Source organism: Drosophila persimilis, unplaced genomic scaffold (genome assembly GCF_003286085.1).
Source record: "Drosophila persimilis strain 14011-0111.01,24,50 unplaced genomic scaffold, DperRS2 tig00000000-arrow-pilon, whole genome shotgun sequence".
NCBI lineage: Eukaryota > Metazoa > Arthropoda > Insecta > Diptera > Drosophilidae > Drosophila > Drosophila persimilis.
The window spans coordinates 27,001,351-27,022,299 of record NW_020825288.1 but is presented as its reverse complement, the minus strand read 5'-3'; the positions used below and the strand labels follow the sequence as shown (position 1 = coordinate 27,022,299).

Here is a 20,949-nt window from a genome sequence, read left to right as displayed (position 1 = left end):
TGGGGCAGAAGCAGCCAGGCAGCAAGGACCTGCCAAATGAGCAGCCGGTCGTAGCCGGCTTTCCTTCCGCATGGAGAGCTCTCTCTTTGGAGAGAGTTTATCCGCGCAGGCGCCTGCCCGGCGGCCGTCGGATCGTTTGGCGGATGCTATAAAAGCCCCCGTTTCGGGGCCACTGCCAGGCAGTTGGTTCGCGGCGCTCCTTCGGGCTACTCTTCCCCGAAAATCTCAAAGGATCCAAAAGTGCAGCAGAAGCAGCGGCTCGTGTGTTGTTTTGTGTGCGCTTCGAACTCTGAACTCTGTTGCGTGGCATGCCACATGCCACATGCTGATGCTGACGCGGCCGTGGATGCTGTGCTGCGGTTTTGAAGCAATAATAAAAGCCGTATAGTAATTAGTGCTCGCTTGTGGATTTGCGAAATTAAATTAGGAAGCGCACTGGAAAAGTGGAAAATGTGAAAAATATAAATATAAATAAAGTGACACAGGAAACCCAACAGACAACAGCCAACAGACAACAGACCCTTCAGAGCTTCAGTACTTTATGGAATTACAATTTTCGAATCAAATCAAATCAAATTAAATGCCATTACAAACCGCAGACACTAATCCGATTTAGATGGCAATTTAATTGGCATTCAAATCAGATTACACGCACAACTGGCCCAAGTGGCACGAGTGGCACAAGCTTTTCTGGCCATCTCCCATTGAGGAATATTTGTGGAGATAATACTGTCCCTGGGCCACATTCAAAGGGTGAATATGGACTCGCAATGAACGGAACAGCCTCATAGAATCCTGTTAACAAAGGTAAGCACACCACCAAAGACAATGCCGGGACCAATTAGCTCTCCTATGTTCTATGGTTCTCTTCGAGACTCGCGAGACCCTTCTAGGACGCAAGATTACCAAAAACCAACTACATGGCTTGTGCATGATTCACACAACTGCATACATGGATACAGGGCACGAGCCCTAGAGCCAGGGCTCCACTCTACACTTCTTGCTGAGCAATTATTGGATGGTCTTTGCCCTTCTATGGCATGGCATAGCACCCCCTCTGGCATCGGTTATGAGGCGACTATCTGCAGTAGGGAAACCTCAAGTCCAAATGATAATCATTTGTTGTTGGCTGTAATGTGGCTTTCTTTGTGGATTGATTTATGTTCTCCTGTACTTTAGTGGTGGGGCACACATGTGTGGTGGTGTGTGGTATGTGGCATTCTGAATAATTACAGAGCACAGCATCCTTCTGCCGAAACTTTGTTTTCAGGCATTCTACGAGTACGGGAGGAGTACGAGTGGAGAGTATAGCCACAATTTCATATTGTTACAAAATTGCATTGTTAATGGCCGTTGGCAGCCCTCTCTCTCTCGACTGTCGACTGTCGACTGTCGACTGTCGCTTGTCCCCTGCCCCTGCTGCTGTTCCTTCTGCCGATTGTATCTGTGTGCTCCCTTCCTTGCCAAATGGCCAAATGGCTCCAATGTGGGTCTCCCAGACAGAGGAGCAGGAAGTGGGGTCTGCAGGCTCCCATTTACATACCCATTGGTTAATGTGCAATCGTCCTTTTATAATGGGGTCAACTTTTTTTGTTGCTGCCTCAGCGTAAAATACTATCTGCGGCTGTGTCTCTATGCCAGCGGAATGCCAGGATGCTTCCAGGATATAATAAAAATAATCCCAGCGTATAGATAATGGATAATGGGGTTGGGGCGGGCAGCGGCAGCGGCAGCCCTTTGCACAGTATCTGTGTTTACGAGTATGTTCCTGTGTACGTGTGTGTGTGTGTGTGTGTGTGTGTGGGTGCATGCCCCCGCATGTGCTAGATCTATGCTAATTTTCCAGTTAAGTGTGCTTTGCATAATGAACCCCACCGGTGGATGGGAGGATTATGTTGGGGGAGACCTCCAATCGCTGACCGAATGATTTTTGCCTCCCAGGCCATTGCCATTCGATCTTTTGATTGGTCAAACCTTTTAGTTTACATCCCAATCGAGGCCTCCTCCCCCCCAGAAACAATGACAGCAAACAGGCACAACAGATACGCTCTTATGACATTAAGTGGCATTATAATTACAATTTGCACAAAGGAGCAGGCGGCCCCGGGACACCCGCGACCCCAGCGACCCTTAACCCGACACCGCCGATAAGGGGAGGGGAGGGGAGGCTCCACTTAAGTCAGGGACAGGGTTTAACAGCATTCAACGTTGGGCGATGCCAGGACAGCAGCTAGGACTTGGTCCTAGGCTAAGCCGTTGCCGTTGCCACTGCAGAGCCAATTAGCAAATACTCATCCGCTTGGCAAATAATCCGCTCAGATTTTAATTAATTGCCTGCCCCGCCCACAGCCCCCTCCTTATGCCGATAATCGACTGCTGCAGCAGGTACACTCGCAATCGTAATCGCAGTATTTTATCTTGTTTTTATGCGATGAATGTTTACCGAGATTCGGATTTTAGAATTAATTGTGCGTATAAATTTCCCGGCGAGCAGAAGATGGGGCACCACCACATCCTTCCTTAATGGAGTAAGAGCCGGTGCCGGTGCCGATGCCGATGCTGGGGCAACCTTTTGGCTTTTGTTTTTGTTTAGGGCCCCATCGTCGGGGCCGGGGGGAAGGGCAATAAATTCACTCTCGTCGCAAATGAGTTTGCATAATTCAAAGAAAGCAAATTGAAACATCTTCGCCCCCATTTATCCTTCTCTTTTTGGACTGGAAAGTATTTGTTTAGCCGTAAGTGGATTTACTTCAATTTTGTATGATTTAAGCATTCGATTCGTGGGCCGGGGGAAGAGGCATTGAGCCAATGATTGGGTGCTGGAATGATGGACGACAAGTCCCTCTCAATCATCGTGACTCGAACAGAGGCATACCTATGCTTAGCACAACTCATGCTGCCACACAATGGTGCCACATTTGTGGGATCGCATCGAGAGATTGCCGGGATGCGAATCAATAAAATAGGAATTTAATATAGCCACAGCCACAGCGCGTGCCTCAGCAAAAGAAGCGGCAGACGGAAGAAATTGAAGAAAGTTGTTATGCAAGAATTTCATTGTTCATTGAGAAAGTTTCAGCCGGCAAGAGAGCAAGAGAGCAAGCAACGTTTTCCCCACAATTGTCCTCTTGGCCAAATTATTTACATGCCGGGATATCTGTCTGTCAGTCTGTCTGTCTGTTGGGGTGGCATTCACTCAAGTATCTTCCAGATACTCGCAGTTCGTTGCACAGAAGTCGTTCCCCCGGCGTGGCGCTCAATTGTGAGGCAGATAAAACTATTTAAGCCGCAATACAAATACAATCTGCGTGATCCATCCAATGGTAGCCATGATTACCCGCGATGGCTCTGCCGTCTCTATAAAATTAATTTTAAGACACTCTGGGCTTAATCATTCGCACAGATAAAAGGAAAGGCGACAGTTGTCCCTGCGGATAATTGCGAATGCGTGTGGAACGGACGGACGGAAGGACTTCGCTCTGGGGGGGGCCTTGGATTCTTTTGGGATCCAGGACCAGAGAAGAGACCCCTGCCTGGAATTTTAGGCATAATTTGGGCACAAAATATTTTTGCTGCTTTGTGCAGAATGTTTGCCCCCAGACGCCCAGCCCCCTCTTTGTCGTTTAGCCAATCTGAGACCCAAATAAAGAGCCCAGCCGCCCCGCCGCCCACCACTTGTGGCAGTTCGGACGGCAGGCGTGCTGGAGCTTTTAAACTGCCACAGGACCCGGGATCGGGTGGGGTTTGGGGACTCTGGATTGCTGTAGCTATCAGTTTTACGAGTCCTTTGAGGGTAGCACTTGTTAAACTTGCTTTCCGAGCCGCTCGCATTGTTGTCAGGTCAAGTCTGGAGAGGCGGGAGGCTGGAGGTTGGAGCAGGGACAACTTGAAACATGTCAGAGATTTGCGTTCACCAACTGCCTTTTGATATTCAATCATCCTCTAGAAACACACTCTGGAATGGTATCCCTTCCGACCAGACCCAACACACACACACATGTGCTAAATATGACATTCAACTGTCCTTCAATTCCCCTTTTAATAAGGTCCGATTTGTACTTTCAAGTGTAACGAACCACCAAAAGACGGGAAGAGGGAAAGAGAAGCAGGAATCAACGCGTGGAATCGGCTTTTTTTCAATTTCAAAATGAACTCAGTCGAAAGGGAAATAATAACTGAACATGGCTCTCAGAACAATGCTAAGATTCGTCTGGTGTTTTGGGACTTATTCCCTGGAGTGGTCAGCCACAGTCAGAGCCAGAGAGGAGCTGGCAAGTGCATAAAATATACATTTAGCCTTATCCGTGGGAATGTTGGAGTTTCTCCGCCTGATTTACGATGGCCCGGTGACTCGTTCATGGGATTACCTACCCACCTTTAACGTAGTTTCGAGATTGCATGCCAACCGAAGTTTATTTGGAATTCAAAAGCTTTTAACAGATTGTCGCAAGAAGTAACTTTGCCAATTTGCAAAAGTTCAACGGAACAGCACAGCAGAACACCAAAACAAATGGATTAACGGCAATAGAAACGAAGAAAAACAAGTGAGAGAGCATACATACATACATTCGAGTGAATTGGTACGACTACAAGATACCGATTACTCAATTACACTCCCGCCAGGCGCTCTCTTTGCGGGGCCTATTTAGCAGAAAGAGTTGCCCTCTCAACGAAACGCAGAGTACTCCACTCTCTGGAAAACTTCCTACTAACGTTTCTGCTACATTAAATCTGCGAATTTGTCACCTTTGTTGTTGTTGCGGTTTCACGAGCACAGTAGACATACCCGAACATTCTGCTCTGCTCTTACGGGGTAGCATAACAATAACAATTACACTGATTGCCGCCCCCGGGGAATATGATGGAGAGAGAGTGGGTGGAGTGGGTGGAGTGAGTGGAGTGACGACCTGCCGGTCGGCCAAACGGAAACGAACAGAATTCTCATAATGGAGCATAGCGGATCGGACAGGTCCGTCCGGAGCACAGGTTCCTCCGCTGCACAGTCGCTTCACGGCCGACTTGGCCAGTTTTTCTGGGCCAGGGCCCGGCCATAAAACAATTGAGGGCTCAATTTTGCGCGGCCGGCCGCATTTGCATTCATCGCTGTTTCACATTTGTTGTTCATTTTCCCCGGCCTTCAGTGTGTCCAAAGGATGCGCCCAAAAGCCCCAACCGGGGGATATGAACATTCAGAACGTTTCGGGTTGTAGTCGCAACTTTGTTAGGGTTCCGCTGAAAGTTGCAACTGCAAAGGGAAGCCAACATTTATCTGTCAGAATGTTTTGTGTTGCCATTTCTGTGGCAACTGGGGCAAGAGTAGCATGCTGCAGCGGAAGCCAATCTATAGGGCTTAAGAGTACTCCATATGTGTGTAAACATTCAATTTTATTACACGTTTCTGCTGAAACAGCACGTATGATAGGTTCTTTTGATTTTCTTTGAGTAATTTTAACCGGTTAATGTAAACAGAATTGATCGACTTTTACAGCAGCTTTCTAGGAAGCTTTCAGCTTTCGCTCATTAAAAATGTATGCATGAATGTGTGTGCGTATGTTATGTATATGTGTATTGGTTCATCACTCACCTTTCAGCAAAATCATGTCGCTTCGTGTCATTCATTGCCACGTTGCTTTTCCTCCTCTGCTGCACCTTCTGTTCTCTGCTCTTCTCCTTTGAGAGAGAGTTTTATACAAAGATCAACACAACAACACATTAAACCGCAAGACCGACCGAAGGAATTGTAGGACAATTTTAGAATATCACACGATTTTCGAAGACACTTTTTACCGACCAAAACAGCAAAATATCGCGGAGCCACGCTACTGTGGAAGTGATTTGAGAGATCTGCATTGGCTGTGCTAATTCTTATTCTCTCTTCTTCTTCCTCTGCTGCAGTGCAAGCTTCACTCTCAGAAAGAAGAGCGAAAGCTTGAGAGCGTGAGCTTGAGCTTTAGAGCGAACGAACTTCATTTAAGATATTTATTGCACAAGCGCGTGATTTTTATTTTCTCTTCAACTTCCTTCCATTTCATTCGTGGAATGAAAAGTGCCACTGGATCTATGCGAGCTCCCCACTCCCCTCCATTGGTGCAAAACACTTACTTCAAGTGCATTCTCTTTGGAATTCTAGAAACTCGCCTTAATCAGAGCTCTCTTTTTTATCTCTCCAGCACCACAATGAATGTCAGCGCGATTTAAGTGGTGTCGTCTCTGCACTGAAAGGGGAAGGGAAGGCCCAAAAGAAACCAACCAAAGCCGGAACGTGACTTTTGCCGAAAGTAAATTGAGCCACCGGCCACCGCAGCGATAAAAGGCTGCGATGCCAAGCAGCGAAATTCGCTAGGATTCGCGCAGTCAAAGAGATAAAGGATCTATCCATGCGCTACGTGCTGCCCATGGCTCCCACTTTGGGTGCATCAGCAACAGTCCCAGCCCCAGCCCCAGCCCCAGCCCCAGCCCCAGCGATGAGCAGGTATGACAGTAGGCGACACCTTTCCCAGTCGCACGCTCGGATGCTGGTCCTGTTCCTGCAGCTCCTGGCAACGGGCGCCACTGCAGCACCAGCCCCAGCACCTGCCGCAGCACCAGCAGCAGGCCCATTGTATCGCAGTACCCCAGCGGATAGCCAGCGCTGTGCACACAAGGGCATAGTGGAGCTGATTCGCACGAGTCCTGTCATTGTAAAGGCCCTCGCTGCCCGGGTCTTCACCGATGCGGAGCTCGACGATGGCCAGGGCTCTGACACCGAAACTGCTCTGTCCGCCGGTATATTAATAACATTAGCCCCGGAAACGATATACAAAGGAGCCTCTCTGCTGAAAATTGCCAATGGCGCCAACGGCGGAGAGGCCACACTGTCGCTTCGGGCCGGAGGAGGGATGTCCAGCAGCGGCGGCGGCCATCGCAACGGAGGCAGCGGCAATGGATCCGGAAGTGGATGTGGAAGTGGAAATGCTTGGAGCGGCACTGAGTCAGCGTTTCAGTACGAGGGGTAGGTGCAGGGACACTGCTTTTTGGTGACATTCAGAATGTACACTCTACTCTTTGTTCCCGCAGACAGCTGAATGCAACACTCCAGCCGGCGCGCTGCTTCGACGCAAATATGCTGAAAATGCTGCCAGCGGAATTAATTGCCTTTGGCAAATTGTTGCCTGCCGCCACAGCAGCAGCAGGCCCCAACTCCGGCAGACAGCTGCTCCTGCCACGAGCGCCGGCCAGTGATGTTCTGCACATAAGCATCAACGGTCTGCATCGCTGGACACCGCAATTCGAGAATCATATCTGGAAGCATTTGGGTAAGGCATCCACATCCTGTGTCCACTTACTGGCCACTCCTCCCCCTCTACCAAGCCCCAAGTCCCGAGGGCATCCGTTAGTTAATCGCATTTTGCTTGTTAGTTGCATTGTTGAACAAATCGCTTGGCTCGAATGTTTGCCGAGCATCGAGTGCCATGCAACGGATAGGGATAGAATTTCCAAACTATAGTCGTCGCAGAGTAGAGACCAAGTGGTCGGGCAATCAGTATTAATTGGCACATGAGGGTTTTGGGAGACAGCAACGCTGCTGTTTGCCAATGAATCGGTTCGGACTTGAAAGCCCCGGCACTTGGTCTCTTAAAGCCGATTATGCAGTATTTTTAAACCCACTGGGAAGGAAAACTTTTGCTAGTCAGTCGCCAGTTTATTATGACGAAGTGCTCTCCTCAGAGATGAATCTTTTATGAAGATTGATAACTATACGAACCACCGACCCCCCGACACCCCGACCGACCGACCACGACTGGTCGTCAGGGAGTCAGGCAGTCAGGCTGTGTCGGTGCCAGAGGTGACGCTTCTGCATGAAAAGAAAAATAAAATAAAATAAAATAAAAAAAATAAAAATAGAAAAGGGATTTTCCGATGACGCAGCAGATGTCGCCTGCCTCTGCCTTTGCCACTGCCCCTGCCCCTGCGCATAGTCGGGGGGTGGCAGGAGGAGAGATGCTTTCAACTGGCTGCAGCACTCGAGGGAAGAAACACTTGACTTTTGTGTCAAGCGGCTGGGCGCCCACCGAGAGCCCCCCGAATGAATTGCGACAACCCGATGAGGGACCTTTAATTTAAGGAAAATACTCCCTCAGCGAGGAATTTTTTAGTTTTTCTGGGGCTAAGAGTGTCACTTTTTCACCCAATTGCAGGATGGGATGATTGGAGCGACTTCACCCTATGCAGCGTCACCTGCGGAAAGGGGGTTCAGCAGCGTTTCCGCCGCTGCCTGCTGGACAACCCGATGGTGGACATGAATATGAAGATGAACCAGGAGGAGGAAGAGGAGGAGGAAGAGGAGGAGGAGGAGGCCGAGGAGGAAGACGATGATGTGGACATGGAAATGGTAGAGCAGATGGACGACACCGCAAATGAGATTGCCAGTTCTAAGGAGGCGAATAACGATGGCATTCTGGACAGCCTGAAAGCAGACACGTCCAACGATGGTGATGACGAGGCAGAGACAGAGGCAGAGTCCCTGCTCCTCCAACAAGCGATGACCAGCGATGAGCCGCTGCACAAATTCGCACAGATGGCAACAGCCCAGCCCCAGGCACCTGCCCCCATCGTGGGAACAAACAGCAGTAATGAGGCAGCAGCGGTAGGCAAAAGTGTCCGATTTGTGCCACGGGATGAGGGGGAAGCCCGAGCCGGAGCCGGAGCCGGAGCCGGAGCCCCAGTCGGTAGCAGGAAGACACGTGCCAGCAATCAGCACAAGAAGCGCAAGTCGGCCAAGAGTGTGGCTCTGTCGACCCTCCTCTGCGAGGGCTACAACATCGAGCAGCGCAACTGCAATAGCTTCGAATGCAGTGGTAAGTGCAGTCCTTAACCTCCACAAGGCCCTTAAAGCCTTTAAAGCCAACCTCTGCCCACACAGATGACATTAGCGATCTGCTCAAGTTCTACAAGAAGCTGCCACTCATGGAGGAGCTGCCCACGCAAGCCTCCGAATCGGCAGCAGCAGTGGGCTCGGTCTCGGTCTCGGCCTCGACGTTCCCTGAGATGCAGATGCAAGATCTCACCACCGCTGCATCGTCGCCCACACCCTCGGCGCCCTATAACATGGGCTACATTCGAAGCTGGCGGAACATACTGAACTTTACTCTGATGATCACCCTCAGGGCAAAGGTGAATAAGGGGGGCCCAGCGGCTTAGCAGAGACTAATCTATGTCTGTATTCCTTGCAGAACGACACAAAGAGTACGGCCACCATATTCTCCATACGCAATGCCACGCATAATCTGTATCTGGAGGCGTGCAGCGATGGTCTGCGCCTGTATCTGGAACGCGACAATACAACGGAAATGTTGCCGGTGAAATTCAATTTATATGATTATCGCTGGCATCAAGTGGCCATCAGGTGAGTGGCCATCAGGGTGGGACAGGTACTGGGACTGGTACTGGGACTGGTACTGTGACTGGGATGGCTGCAATGGATGCTATGCTTGTTGTATTGTTGATTGCCAATCACTGTGTCTGTGTTCGACATGGTATACGACTACATGTGTGCTGTGTGTGCTGTGTGCTGGGTGGCACTCGATCTGGAATGGCCATCGTCGTTGACACTTTCCTTTTTATTTGCATTTTCAATTTATTAGCATAAATGTTTGTGCCATGAAACGCACACTGGCAAACACTTGACACACATGCAAATAAGGGTACACACCCCCGCACACACCCACGCCCCCGCCCTTTCTGTACATGAATATCGAACGCCTTTTGGTCTATTTTTGTTGTCGTTTTGGTTTTTGGTTTTGCGACGACACACAGCGAAATTGACACTTGGTTCAAGTGGGCGCCATTTGTCATCGGCCGACGGCACATTTCGCACACTCACTGCTCCAAACACACACACACACATAGGTATGTAGGTATATACGCCACACAGATACAGTACAGTACATATTGTATGGGTGGTATGGTACACATTTGTAGGATATTGTAGGTATATATTTAAATAATTTGTATGTGGTCTCTCGTGTTACTATTGGTATTGTTTTACTGTTATTTTCCCATTGCAGCATACAAAATGGCGATTTTATATCGATCTACGTGGATTGCGCGTGGACAAATAGTTTTGTTGTCTCGAAACGACTGTACACCCTGCCAATAGATGCGGACGTGGAGATTGGACGCGGTTTTAATGTGAGTATATCAAGCCCCCTCCGCCTCCACCCTCCCCACACACCCACGGATTGTGCCACTGTGCCACCCTGTCAGCCGCCTCTTAAAAAGGCAGCTGCATTCTCGGGGCCATCCACAAATGGGGGCCAGCAATTTAATCCGATAAATAACCGTATACATGCTGCACCCCCGCCCCGGCCCCCGTTGACCAATCAGAAAGGGAATTAAATAATAATTCGCTGATAATTGTGTATTGTTTGCTCTGACGACTTTCGCTTTTCCACTTTCCGCTTTCCGCAGGGAGAGCTGCAGCAGCTGCTGGTCCTGCCCGAGCACCAGGAGCGGCTTCAGTGCAGCAACAAGCGGACATCCATCAACGAGGTGAAGCGCTACATCATCGACACATTCATCGAGGACTACGGCGGCAATTGAAGCGTGTAAATATGCAATGCCGCCGAATGCAGAACAATAATTACAAGCAACAACAACAAGAACAGCAAATGGCAGGACATCCCCGCACACATATACACAAACACATACATATTGCATATGTACGAGTATGGAGTGGGGGGAGAATGGGAATCCAAGCCGAAATTCGATTCCATTTGTGGGCTAATCAAAATGGCATTTCATTCAAATATATGTATCTATGTATAAGTGCAACAACAAATGTATCTATAAACATGATATGCAAACTAAACACACACACATATGTAGATCACACAGATACACACACAAACACACAATGTGATTCATGCCTGATGGCGCATTCCATTGCATTCCATTCCGAAATGTCGTGCTGCTAGAAGTGGCCCCCAAGAATACACACAGACCGGACCGGAAAAAGATGTCCTCTGTGCGATTACGATTACGCATCTCACTCGTTGCACGTTGCATTAAGTTAATTTTGACGGAATACAATAAAAGTAATCGCTGGAGAAGTGTCAGGAGGGATCATCGCACGAGGGGGGCAAAAGTGAAACAGAAAAAAGATCAAATATATTAATTAAAGACATACGATATGTAATGGTAACTGGTAACTGGTAATTGTTATTGGTGTCGTCTTTTCTTTCGTGGATAATTCTTGGGATTGCCAGTGGATCTGAGGATTTTGTGCATTCAACTGAGGGCTTGAGTGTCAATTTAAATTTCAAAACCAGACTTGAGAAGAAGAGAACTTAAATAGACAGCTGCCGAGCTGCTGCTAAATTCATAATTTCCTTTTGGCTGCCGCAAAAAAACAAAACCGTCATTCGGCATCCGTTTCTGTGGCTTGCTTTCTGCCTGCTTTCGTCCGTAAATAACCTCCTGCGAAAGCCCCACACCGCCTCGGCCGCCATTGGCAATCGAATTCCAGCCCCAACCTCACCTTCTTTCCGTATCCTTGTGTTTTTCAATAGCTCTCTCTCTCCCCCTGTTTTCCTCGTCCTGTTTTTTCCACTATCACCCGGGGGGGTTGAGTGCATGCGACAGACGGTGGAGACATTGATGAATTTCCTGTCGCACTTTCCTTGGCACTCACTTCGGGCTGGCAGCTCTGGTAGATGTGGCAAGTGAAGCGTCTGCTTGTCTGAACCCCATCGCTTGGCAACGTCAAAGAAACTTGCAGCCCCCCGTTGCCTACCCTACCAGTATTGTGGCTTAATAACTTCTAATCACGACATCGCGGTGCATTGAACCGCAATGCCAGCCCACCATTACCCAGCGGTGGGTAATGGACGAAAAGAAAACTTCTTTAAAATCCTTGATACCATTTGCCAATGTGTGTGACACACATATCCGATCAGCGTGCGGAGACATACGGAGGATATGCGAAGCAATTAGTTTTGGAATGCGACGCTTATGATTGTCAGCTCCCTGCACCACTATCGTTAATATCTTGCAGCCCGGCAAGGGCCCCGCAAGGGCTATTACCTTCATAAATTAATGACACCGCGACACCCGAGTGCCAACAGACGGCTCATGTAATTCATTGGAAAGTTCTGTAAATGCGAACAAATATGCCAAGAACATGTGCGTACGAGTACACACGGGTATTTTTGTTAAAGTGGAATTTCATTTATTTATGACTGCGCTGGGAGCAACGGATTTTTACACGGCTTCAACTTCATGCGCGAATTCCTTCTCCGCTCTTAACTCCTGCTCCCTAGGGCCGCAACTCCAAATTACCCTCAAAATAAAGAAGTTTGAATTTAAAACTGAATCAAGCGGTCGGTCCACAGTCAATCACAACCCAGGCTCACCAAAGGCCCTGCACGGATGTGCACGAATGGCTCTATGGACGGATGGGATGATGGGCTTTGATGCGGATGCGGATGCTCCCCCACTGCTCTGACTGCTGTATAAATGCCTGTATTTGTATAGAGCAAGCAAAATGAACTGTAACAATATTGATGCAGCTGACATCGGAGGTTCAACCAGAACAAAAGTATTGCAGAACATCACCCCCTTTTCTGTCTGGATGCCAGACGACTATCCTGTCGATGAGTTGAACTGAGCTCAGTTCAGTTTTCCCCCCTTCATCAGACGCGGAAGGCGCTTAGCAACAAAAGTTCGACCATAGGTTAGTTTGAAATTAAACACAAGGTAACTCCTAAATGTATGAAGTACTTCTAACGTATATTAAGGTATTTTTCACGAGTTTTGTCACAGCGACTGAACGTACTTCTTAAATAAACAGTACAGCTGTCTTTGAAGCTCAAAAATCTGTACTATGAATAATTAGGCTGAATTCAAACTTACCGCCAAAGCGTCAGCGTCTATCGATTTCCCAAAGACTATCGAACAGTGCGACCAGGCATTGTGCCTGAAATTAAATTTGTTTAAAAAACAAAAAGTAGCGTGTTAGCGGGCGGCCGAGCATATTATTTCAGTCTTTTTTGTACATTTCATTTACTTCTACGCCACGCCCACGTTGTCGGAATATGGCAACAGCATGCCACCGCAATACAGTTTTAAATTTGATGCGCGGCGCTGCCCACCGCCTGGCGATAACGGATGGCGACCGACATTTCACACGAGTTGGCACGCTTGTGCATAAACGCATCTTCTGCACCAAAACAACCATTGGATTTCGACAACAAATGGACCACACAGTGCCCCCCAAAGAGTTCAAATGGACGCCCGGCAACATGATCAACGAAAACTTCAAGCTGGGCGACAACGGGCATGTGTGTGTTGTTCTTAACCGACAGATTCAGGTTCCAGCTCACGTGGTTAAATCGTTATGGAAGAATGGTAACTAAAGCAAGTCTCTCCCCGGGGAGACCTTTAGATGCTGGGTGCTAATGAATCTATTTTTCTTGTGCAGCGGCCGTGCGTTGTGCCGTTGATGGAGGCTCTAATCACTGGCGGGAGTTTTTGCTGGGTCAAGGAGCAACCAAAAGGCCGAAGGGCGCGCCAGCAACGGGGGGGCCGTTCGAACCACTCGATGTGATAACAGGCGACTTTGACTCAATAACGGAGGAAACGGTCGATTTCTTTAAATCAACGCCCAAAATACACACTCCGGATCAAGATGCAACAGATTTCACCAAGGCCATCACAGTGCTTCAACCCGTGATGGCGCAGCGTAAAATCCATGATGTTATCGTATTCCACGACACCTCGGGTCGCCTCGATCAGGTTATGGCCAATCTGAACACCCTGTATAAAGCGCAAAAAGACAATTGCAATGTGTTTCTGTTGAGCGGAGACTCAATAACGTGGCTCCTGAGGCCGGGCAAGCACACGATACAGGTGCCACTCGATCTGGTGAAAACCCAGAGATGGTGCTCCCTAATGCCTGTTGGATCAATGGCGCACAATGTAACGACGACAGGCCTCAAGTGGAACCTATGTTTGTATACAAATATATATATATATATCGTTATATATTTAATGCGATTCTATTTATCTTGAAGATCACACCCAAATGGAATTTGGCGGCATGGTCAGCACATCGAACACCTACTCTACAGAGTTCGTTCAAGTGGAAACGGACGCCAACTTAATATGGTCCATGGGGGCATACGATTTTGAGGAGAAGTTACGTCAAACTTCCAAGTGAGCGGTGAGCGGTGATCGATGATCGCTTATCGCTGGGACGCGACGACATTGGGTGTGTTTTGAGTACTTAATTAAGTGAAATTCACCGAAGTTGTACAATTTTAAATGCGAGTTTCTTTTAATGCTGTTACAGCCAAAGATGCAAGCGGCTCCAGCGCTTACTTTTCTAAGTCTTACTCTAGTTCTAGGGCAATGTTACTGTTAAACGAAAAGAAATGAAAGTTGAAATGTGACAAAAATAATGCGTGATCGTTTGTGGATCGTTTTCGTTTCGCTGAAGTATGATGATGCCCGATGCCACGATGTCACGATGCCGATGGCTTTACTTTGATCCTGGAATGGGCATCAGGTCAAAGCCAAAACTGCTTCCGGTTTTCTTACTTTTCCAGCCAGATCCAGAAGCGGCTCCGGCTGCATTATCTGCGCGCTTAGCTGTCGTTCTACTGCCACGACCTCCTCTACCTGCAGTAGTGGTCCTTTTTGGCGCTGGAGAGGCTGAATTACTTTTAAATTTCTTGCTCGATCCCGATTTAAAGGTCCTTTTTCGTTTTCCGCCGCGGTAGGAGGAGCCGTAACTGCCTCCGCTGGCACCTTGCGATGTCACAGCCCTGTCCCAATCCACGGCGTCGTCCTTGGTTTGCCAGCCTGAGCTTCCTGTGGCCCGAGGCTTCTGTACTGCAGCTGCAGCTGCCGCCGCAGCCGCCTGCTCCTCCTCCTCGTCCAAAATGGCTTGCATAAGAAGCTTCTCTGAGGCATAATTACACGTTATCTCAAGGAGTTTCTCGCCATATTTATCATAGTTAGCCTTCGTCACATGAGGAATGCTGCACATGTCTTTCGCTGTGAGCGGCAGAAGCTCCGCCATACTTTTGAGAGCCTGTATATTCATGATGCTAGCCATGGTGACGTTTCGCTGACTAGCTATCGTGCGGCACAAGTCGAGAAGATCAGTGTAGCAGCGATCGTGTATTTCGCGCATCTTCGACTTTCCATCGTTGTTGCTGGCAGCTCCCGGCTCAGATACAGTGGCCACCGCTGTTTTAGCCTCCTTTCGCGTTGTGGCAAAATGGAATTCGGGCGTACCGTCCATTAGTTTGCTTATGCTGTGGCCCAGGTACAGATAGGCCTGCGGAAAGTCATTCAAAACTATCAGATCTTCCCGTAGATAGCCATCAATGACCATTTTCCGCAGCAGCCTCTGTATATCGTTCTTTTCCCAGTCTTTTAGAGAGCCATGATGTGGTGTATTGTGGTGCCCGAAGTCCACGATTTTCTTTATCTTGCTACCCTTTAAGACGTCGGATATGTGAAGGAGCGTGAAGCGCGACCTTCCACTGCACAGATCCTTGACAGCTCGCGCCGCCTTTCTGGCCGGCTCCAGTGCATCAACTGGCTGATAGGCTCGCTTATTCCCGCAGTTATCGCAAGCTGTGGCCCTATTCTCCAGACACTGTTCGCTGGTGAAGTGCTCGCCAAAGTAGTCCAGCTGCTGGGCACGCCGGCAGTCCGTAATGTTCTCACAGTAGCCCACAATGCGGTACAAGTTGTCGATGTGCATCTTCTTGACATTGTACTGAAGAGCTTTATCGCCTGGAATTTGGGATATGGAAGAGCCATAGGGTGTTTCTATAAACGGAGCAACTTACCATCCATCATCTTCTTGAGTCTAAGCATGTCCGAATAATTGTAGTATAGAATGCAATCGGCGACCTCTCCGTCTCGCCCCGCCCGTCCTGCCTCTTGATAGTAGCCTTCAATGGATTTTGGCAGCGAGTAATGCAGGACAAATCGAACATCGGGCTTGTCGATGCCCATGCCAAATGCAATAGTGGCACAAATCACTCGGATCTTGTTGGTCAACCAATCCTTCTGGCGACCCTCCCTCTCCGAATCGGTGAGACCGGCATGATAGGCCACGGCGCGAACTCCGTCCTTGCACATTTTCTTGGCCACTTCATCGCACTCCTTGCGCGACAGGCAGTAGATGATCCCACTCGAGTTGGGTGGCTTGGTCCTAATATAGGCACTCATGTCGTCGATAGTGGAGGCTCCCTTCTTCGGCAGTACTTTGTAGCGCAGGTTGCTCCGATTGAAGCTGGACAGGAACCACTTGCAGTTCTTCAAATTGAGTTGCGACAAAATGTCCAGGCGCACGCGGGGAGTGGCAGTCGCCGTTAAGGCTATGGTGGGAACGTTGGGGAAACGCTTCTTCAGGATTCCCAATTTCTTGTAGTCTGGCCGAAAGTCGTGACCCCACTGGGACACACAGTGCGCCTCATCTATAACAAAACGACTGATGTAGTTATTGGCGTTTAGAGTGTCCAATATGTCCTGGAAGCGAGCGGAGCTGCTTATCTTCTCGGGCGTGACATACAGCAGTTTGACCATGGGAGGATGCGATTCCAAGTCCCTATAAATGGCCATGACATCGGCCATTGCCACATCGCCAGACAAACTCTTGGAACAGATCTGTTATAACGAAGCGTGAGGAAGTGTTAGCAAATGTCAGAAATATTTACAGGGCACTGATATTACTCACATCCAGAGAAGCCAGCTTATTGATCTGGTCAAAGATCAGCGACTTTAGGGGACTGATAACAATGGTCACGCCCTCCGTTAGTATGGCTGGAAGCTGGTAGCACAACGATTTGCCACCTCCCGTTGGCATGAGCACAAAGCAATCATTGCGCAGCAATGTGGCATTGATGACTTGCAGCTGATTGGGACGGAAACTCTTCAGGCCGAAGCTATAGCTTAGGCCGTGCATTAGGCGAGTAGAGTGCTCAAAGTGTTGGCCGTCAAACTCGCCGGTGACGCCGTCATTGTGCACATTTGAATGAAAATTACCAGATATCTTCTGAGCATCGGTTGAGGTCGGCTGCGACCGGCTGGTGGGAGTTCGACTGCAGCTGGGACCCGATGTTAGATCAGTTATTTTGCTGAAGCTTCTGCTGCAGCTGGGACTGGGGCTGGTTAGATCCGTAATGCTGGCAGAGGCAGCCTGAGAATGCATTTGCTCGAAAATTGTCTCATCATACTCGGGGAAACCATCATCGTCCAATGAAAGAGTTTTGGGGGTCTCCTTAGGCTTAGGCTTTACGGACTCAAAGTCCTTATTCCTAGGGATGGGCTTGACTACCTCAAAATCTGTATTGCCTCTGTCGTTGGGCTTAATTTGCACTGCCTCAAAATCTTTATAGCCATAGCCGTTATACTCGGACTTGCGGCCCTGCCTCTGCTGATACTCGTTCTCAATATCGGCCAAAAGTCCATCCAAATCATCATCGTCGTCTATCTTGTTACTCTCCTGCGTGTAGCCATTCATGTTCTCATCAGCCAGGTCCCCGTCAAGCAGCATACTCTGAGCCAAGTAGTCGTCCTCCGGGTCCTCACAGAGATCGTGTATAAGCTCTTCACGCTTCCGCAGCATCCCCTGCTCGCGAGCATCTACCATGCTTTGGCTGTTCCCATGGTTAGCCCGATTTTGTTCAGCCTCGATTTCCTGTTCCTCCCGCTCCAAGGCATCCTGTTCCTCCTGCTCGCTCTTGCGGGTACATTGCTGTCTCTCTAGGGTTTTCTGCAACAACTGCGATCGTGCCTTGAACTTCTGTCGCATGATCTTCAGCTTAATGAATGTGCCTGGCTGGAAGCCGACTATTTCCTCAAAGTGATTGGCCGGAATCTGATCAATCAGCGAACAGTATTTGTCCATCAGATCAATGTGCGTGGTGCGAAAAAAGTTGAGCGAAGCCTTGAGGGCCTCCACACTCTGCTGGCTGGGATCCACTGTAAAATTGTCATTTTGGGCCAGTTCGCGCAGGTAGTCGGGCAGAGAGTTATCAAAGACCATGCTTAATTTAGGCTTTGACGCTGCCCCCAGTGGAGGGGTGGGCACGTCTCTGTCCCGTTCTGAATGCAACCTCTTAGCGACGGATGGAATATCCTCCTTGAAAGTGGCCTGATTGTCTTCCAATACATCCTTATGAACTTTTGGCACTGTTCTACGCCATTTACTCGAATCCTCGAACGGTGGGGAGGGGAAATCTCTCGCCCATTCTAAATCCGGTCCCTTAGAGATGGATGGAATATCCTCCTTGGAATTGGCCTTATATTCTTTCAATACATCCTTAGAAACTTTAGCCTCTGCTCTTTGGCTTTTTCTTGAAGCGTCACCTAAAACATTCAGGCCGGATTTATTTGCAGGCTCGGACGCAAATGATGGCGACTCCGATAGAGACATAGAACACTCCTCCAATGTTCCGGTAGCATTGGAATCCTGCGAATCTTTCCTTGTGTTGGAACTCTGTGTTTCATCCTCGTCAGAAGAAGAGGAGTCCAGAAATATTGGATTGTAAACTTTACTTATTTGGCTTCTGGCACCGGAACCTACAACAAAATAAAGAGTTTGAATCAATTCACAGAAGCCCCACAGTGCTCGCCCCCTTACACTTTTTAGTTTGTGTTTGAGTCTGAGTCTGACTACTGCCCAAACTATTGCCCAAGCCGATGAAGCTACTAAGGGTAAGCTGCTTTCTTGGCGCGGCGGGTCTTTTAGACATGGTTGGACTGCGGTAAATGGGCTAAGGATTACAAAACAAAACCATAAACTATGGCTAATTCGTCGAACATAAAACCATTTTAACAATAAACACTAAAAACGCGCGCAATGCCTGTGATTTTTTTTGGCAAACATTCAGTGTGCCCAGAGTGGTGCGTCTCCAACCAGCTGATTGGAGTTGCCAGATGTACTGAAATTGTACATGAAATCTAGCTGAAAGTAGCCACATGAGCACACATACATAGGCTGCAAACAGCTGTAAAGGCTGCTACATGTGTTGTGCGTTCCATGCTTCTTCTTGCTTCTTTTGGTATCTATTAAACAAAGCGTGGCGTGGTAAATAATACTTGGGAATTTGAGCGACTAACTAGTATGCATACGTGAGTGTTTAGTCGAACGGAATCATTGATTTATCGTACTCACACGCATGTATTTCAGGCATAACAACTTCAAGACTCCCTCAGATGCTGATGAGCTTGATGATTTGGACGACGATATGGTTATTGGTGTCATAGAAGAGATCGCTCAGGAGGCTCTTGTGGGGGAGGACGTGTCGGATAGCGACATCGACGAACATGATCTGGCGGATGTGGGGGCGCCAGAACACAATCAAAATGCAGATGAAAACGAGAGCATTAGCAGCGACAGCAGCTTTGATCCCAATGCGGAGGACTCCTCCGACTCGGACGACTCCATGCTAGAGGAGGACGAGGCGGAGGGAGCTAGTAGCGGGGAGGCGACAAGCGCCAAGCGGCGCAAGGATGACAACGATGGTCCATGCGGAAGCGCAGCCGATTCGGCAGCTGTTGATCTAGACGATCTGGATGATGAGACAGACGAAACAGTGCGTGCTATCATAGCTGCCATAAAGAAGCCTCGCAGTGCCCCACCGGAAATAAAGCTTGAAGACTTCATCACGGATGTTTGCTTTCACCCCGACAGAGATATCATTGCGCTGGCTACCATAATAGGCGATGTCCATTTGTACGAGTACGGCAATGAAGGGAACAAGCTGCTGCGCACTATTGAGGTTCATTCCAAGGCCTGTCGTGACGTGGAATTCACTGAAGACGGCCGCTACTTGCTGACTGCCTCCAAGGATAAGTGTGTGATGGTCACAGATCTCGAGACGGAGAAGCTAAAGAAGCTGTATGAGACGGCCCACGACGATGCCATTAACAAACTGCATGTCCTAGACGAGAACCTCTTTGCCACTGGTGACGATGCGGGGACAGTAAAGCTCTGGGATCTGCGCACCAAGAACCCAATATTTGAGCTCAAGGAAGTGGAGGATCAAATTACACAGATGATAACCAACGACCAGAAAAAACTGCTGCTGGCTACCAGCGCCGACGGCTATCTAACCACATTCAACATCGCTGCCCGAAAGCTCTATGTTCAGTCAGAGCCGTATGAGGAGGAGCTCAACTGCATGGGCATCTATCGGGGAAGCTCCAAGCTAGTGGTGGGCACCTCCAAGGGCAAACTGTATTCCTACAATTGGGGCTATTTCGGCTACCACTGCGACATGTACCCCGGCATCAAGAGTCCCGTAAGCCTCATGATACCCATTACCGATCGCATCGCTTGCGTGGCCGGAGAGGATGGCAATATAAGAGCCTGTCATATCACACCTTACCGAAACCTTGGCGTTGTCGGCCAGCATAATATGCCAATTGAGTCGCTGGACATCAACACCAGCGGGGAGCTGCTGGCCTCATCTTCGCACAACAACGATGTACGCTTCTGGAACGTGAAGTATTTCGAAGACTTTGGCGACATCAAGTACAATGACAAGCACAATGCCTATAAGGAGAAGCGTCACAATTTACCCTCTTCTAAGTGCACCAACGCGTCGGACTTTTTCTCCGATCTAACCAAAGAAGATGAGGACAATGCGGACAATAACGACGCAGCCGCTGGACCCAGTAATTCGGCCTAACCTAAAGCCGCTTTCTTACTAGGAAATATCTCCCCCGTATTTTACAATAAGGTTTCGACCTAACGAAACACCGTTTTAAAACAAAACTACTTGTAGCCATAGGTTTTAAAAATTTTGCACAAAATCATACAATATAAACAATGTTGAGATGTTTCAATTTCGCCATCAATTGTTACCGGTTATGAATAAATTCACGAAATAGAATCCAATCCGAACATCATCACGTCGCTGAGCCTTTCTTCTCTGGCAGTAA

The 20,949-nt window shown here is 48.7% G+C and overlaps 4 protein-coding genes across 4 annotated transcripts; 3 read left to right on the top strand and 1 right to left on the bottom strand.

Moving 5' to 3' along the window:
* Window positions 1-247: 247 nt before the first annotated feature.
* LOC6594716 lies at window positions 248-11,196 on the top strand. The gene is made up of 8 exons (XM_002019365.2): window positions 248-807; window positions 6,171-6,991; window positions 7,057-7,295; window positions 8,178-8,837; window positions 8,903-9,153; window positions 9,213-9,385; window positions 10,047-10,170; window positions 10,450-11,196. Exons 2-8 carry the CDS (start codon window positions 6,378-6,380, stop codon window positions 10,579-10,581), a joined length of 2,193 nt encoding a protein of 730 aa, XP_002019401.2. The 5' UTR covers window positions 248-807; window positions 6,171-6,377; the 3' UTR covers window positions 10,582-11,196.
* Window positions 11,197-13,112: 1,916 nt separating this feature from the next.
* LOC6594717 (thiamin pyrophosphokinase 1) lies at window positions 13,113-14,438 on the top strand. Its single transcript, XM_002019366.2, has 3 exons — window positions 13,113-13,386; window positions 13,460-13,987; window positions 14,052-14,438. Exons 1-3 carry the CDS (start codon window positions 13,113-13,115, stop codon window positions 14,195-14,197), a joined length of 948 nt encoding a protein of 315 aa, XP_002019402.2. The 3' UTR covers window positions 14,198-14,438.
* LOC6594718 (Bloom syndrome protein homolog) lies at window positions 14,291-18,831 on the bottom strand. The gene is made up of 4 exons (XM_002019367.2): window positions 18,644-18,831; window positions 16,736-18,582; window positions 15,843-16,665; window positions 14,291-15,786 (listed from the first exon to the last, which is right to left on the bottom strand). Exons 1-4 carry the CDS (start codon window positions 18,753-18,755, stop codon window positions 14,519-14,521), a joined length of 4,050 nt encoding a protein of 1,349 aa, XP_002019403.1. The 5' UTR covers window positions 18,756-18,831; the 3' UTR covers window positions 14,291-14,518.
* Window positions 18,832-19,067: 236 nt separating this feature from the next.
* On the top strand, window positions 19,068-20,919 carry LOC6594719 (WD repeat-containing protein 55 homolog). Its single transcript, XM_002019368.2, has 2 exons — window positions 19,068-19,134; window positions 19,193-20,919. The coding sequence occupies exons 1-2, from the start codon at window positions 19,127-19,129 to the stop codon at window positions 20,694-20,696; spliced, it is 1,512 nt and encodes a 503-aa protein (XP_002019404.1). The 5' UTR covers window positions 19,068-19,126; the 3' UTR covers window positions 20,697-20,919.
* Window positions 20,920-20,949: the final 30 nt, after the last annotated feature.

Coding starts and splice junctions, on each gene's coding strand:
- LOC6594716 (XM_002019365.2), top strand. CDS start 6,378: ATGCGCTACGTGCTGCCCATGGCTCCCACTTTGGGTGCATCAGCAACA. Junction 7,296..8,177: donor TCATATCTGGAAGCATTTGG/GTAAGGCATCCA, acceptor ACCCAATTGCAG/GATGGGATGATTGGAGCGAC. Junction 8,838..8,902: donor CAATAGCTTCGAATGCAGTG/GTAAGTGCAGTC, acceptor CTGCCCACACAG/ATGACATTAGCGATCTGCTC.
- LOC6594717 (XM_002019366.2), top strand. CDS start 13,113: ATGCGCGGCGCTGCCCACCGCCTGGCGATAACGGATGGCGACCGACAT. Junction 13,387..13,459: donor TAAATCGTTATGGAAGAATG/GTAACTAAAGCA, acceptor TTTCTTGTGCAG/CGGCCGTGCGTTGTGCCGTT. Junction 13,988..14,051: donor AGGCCTCAAGTGGAACCTAT/GTTTGTATACAA, acceptor TTTATCTTGAAG/ATCACACCCAAATGGAATTT.
- LOC6594718 (XM_002019367.2), bottom strand. CDS start 18,755: ATGTCTAAAAGACCCGCCGCGCCAAGAAAGCAGCTTACCCTTAGTAGC. Junction 16,666..16,735: donor ATAAGCTGGCTTCTCTGGAT/GTGAGTAATATC, acceptor TCGTTATAACAG/ATCTGTTCCAAGAGTTTGTC. Junction 15,787..15,842: donor ACTCAAGAAGATGATGGATG/GTAAGTTGCTCC, acceptor CCCAAATTCCAG/GCGATAAAGCTCTTCAGTAC.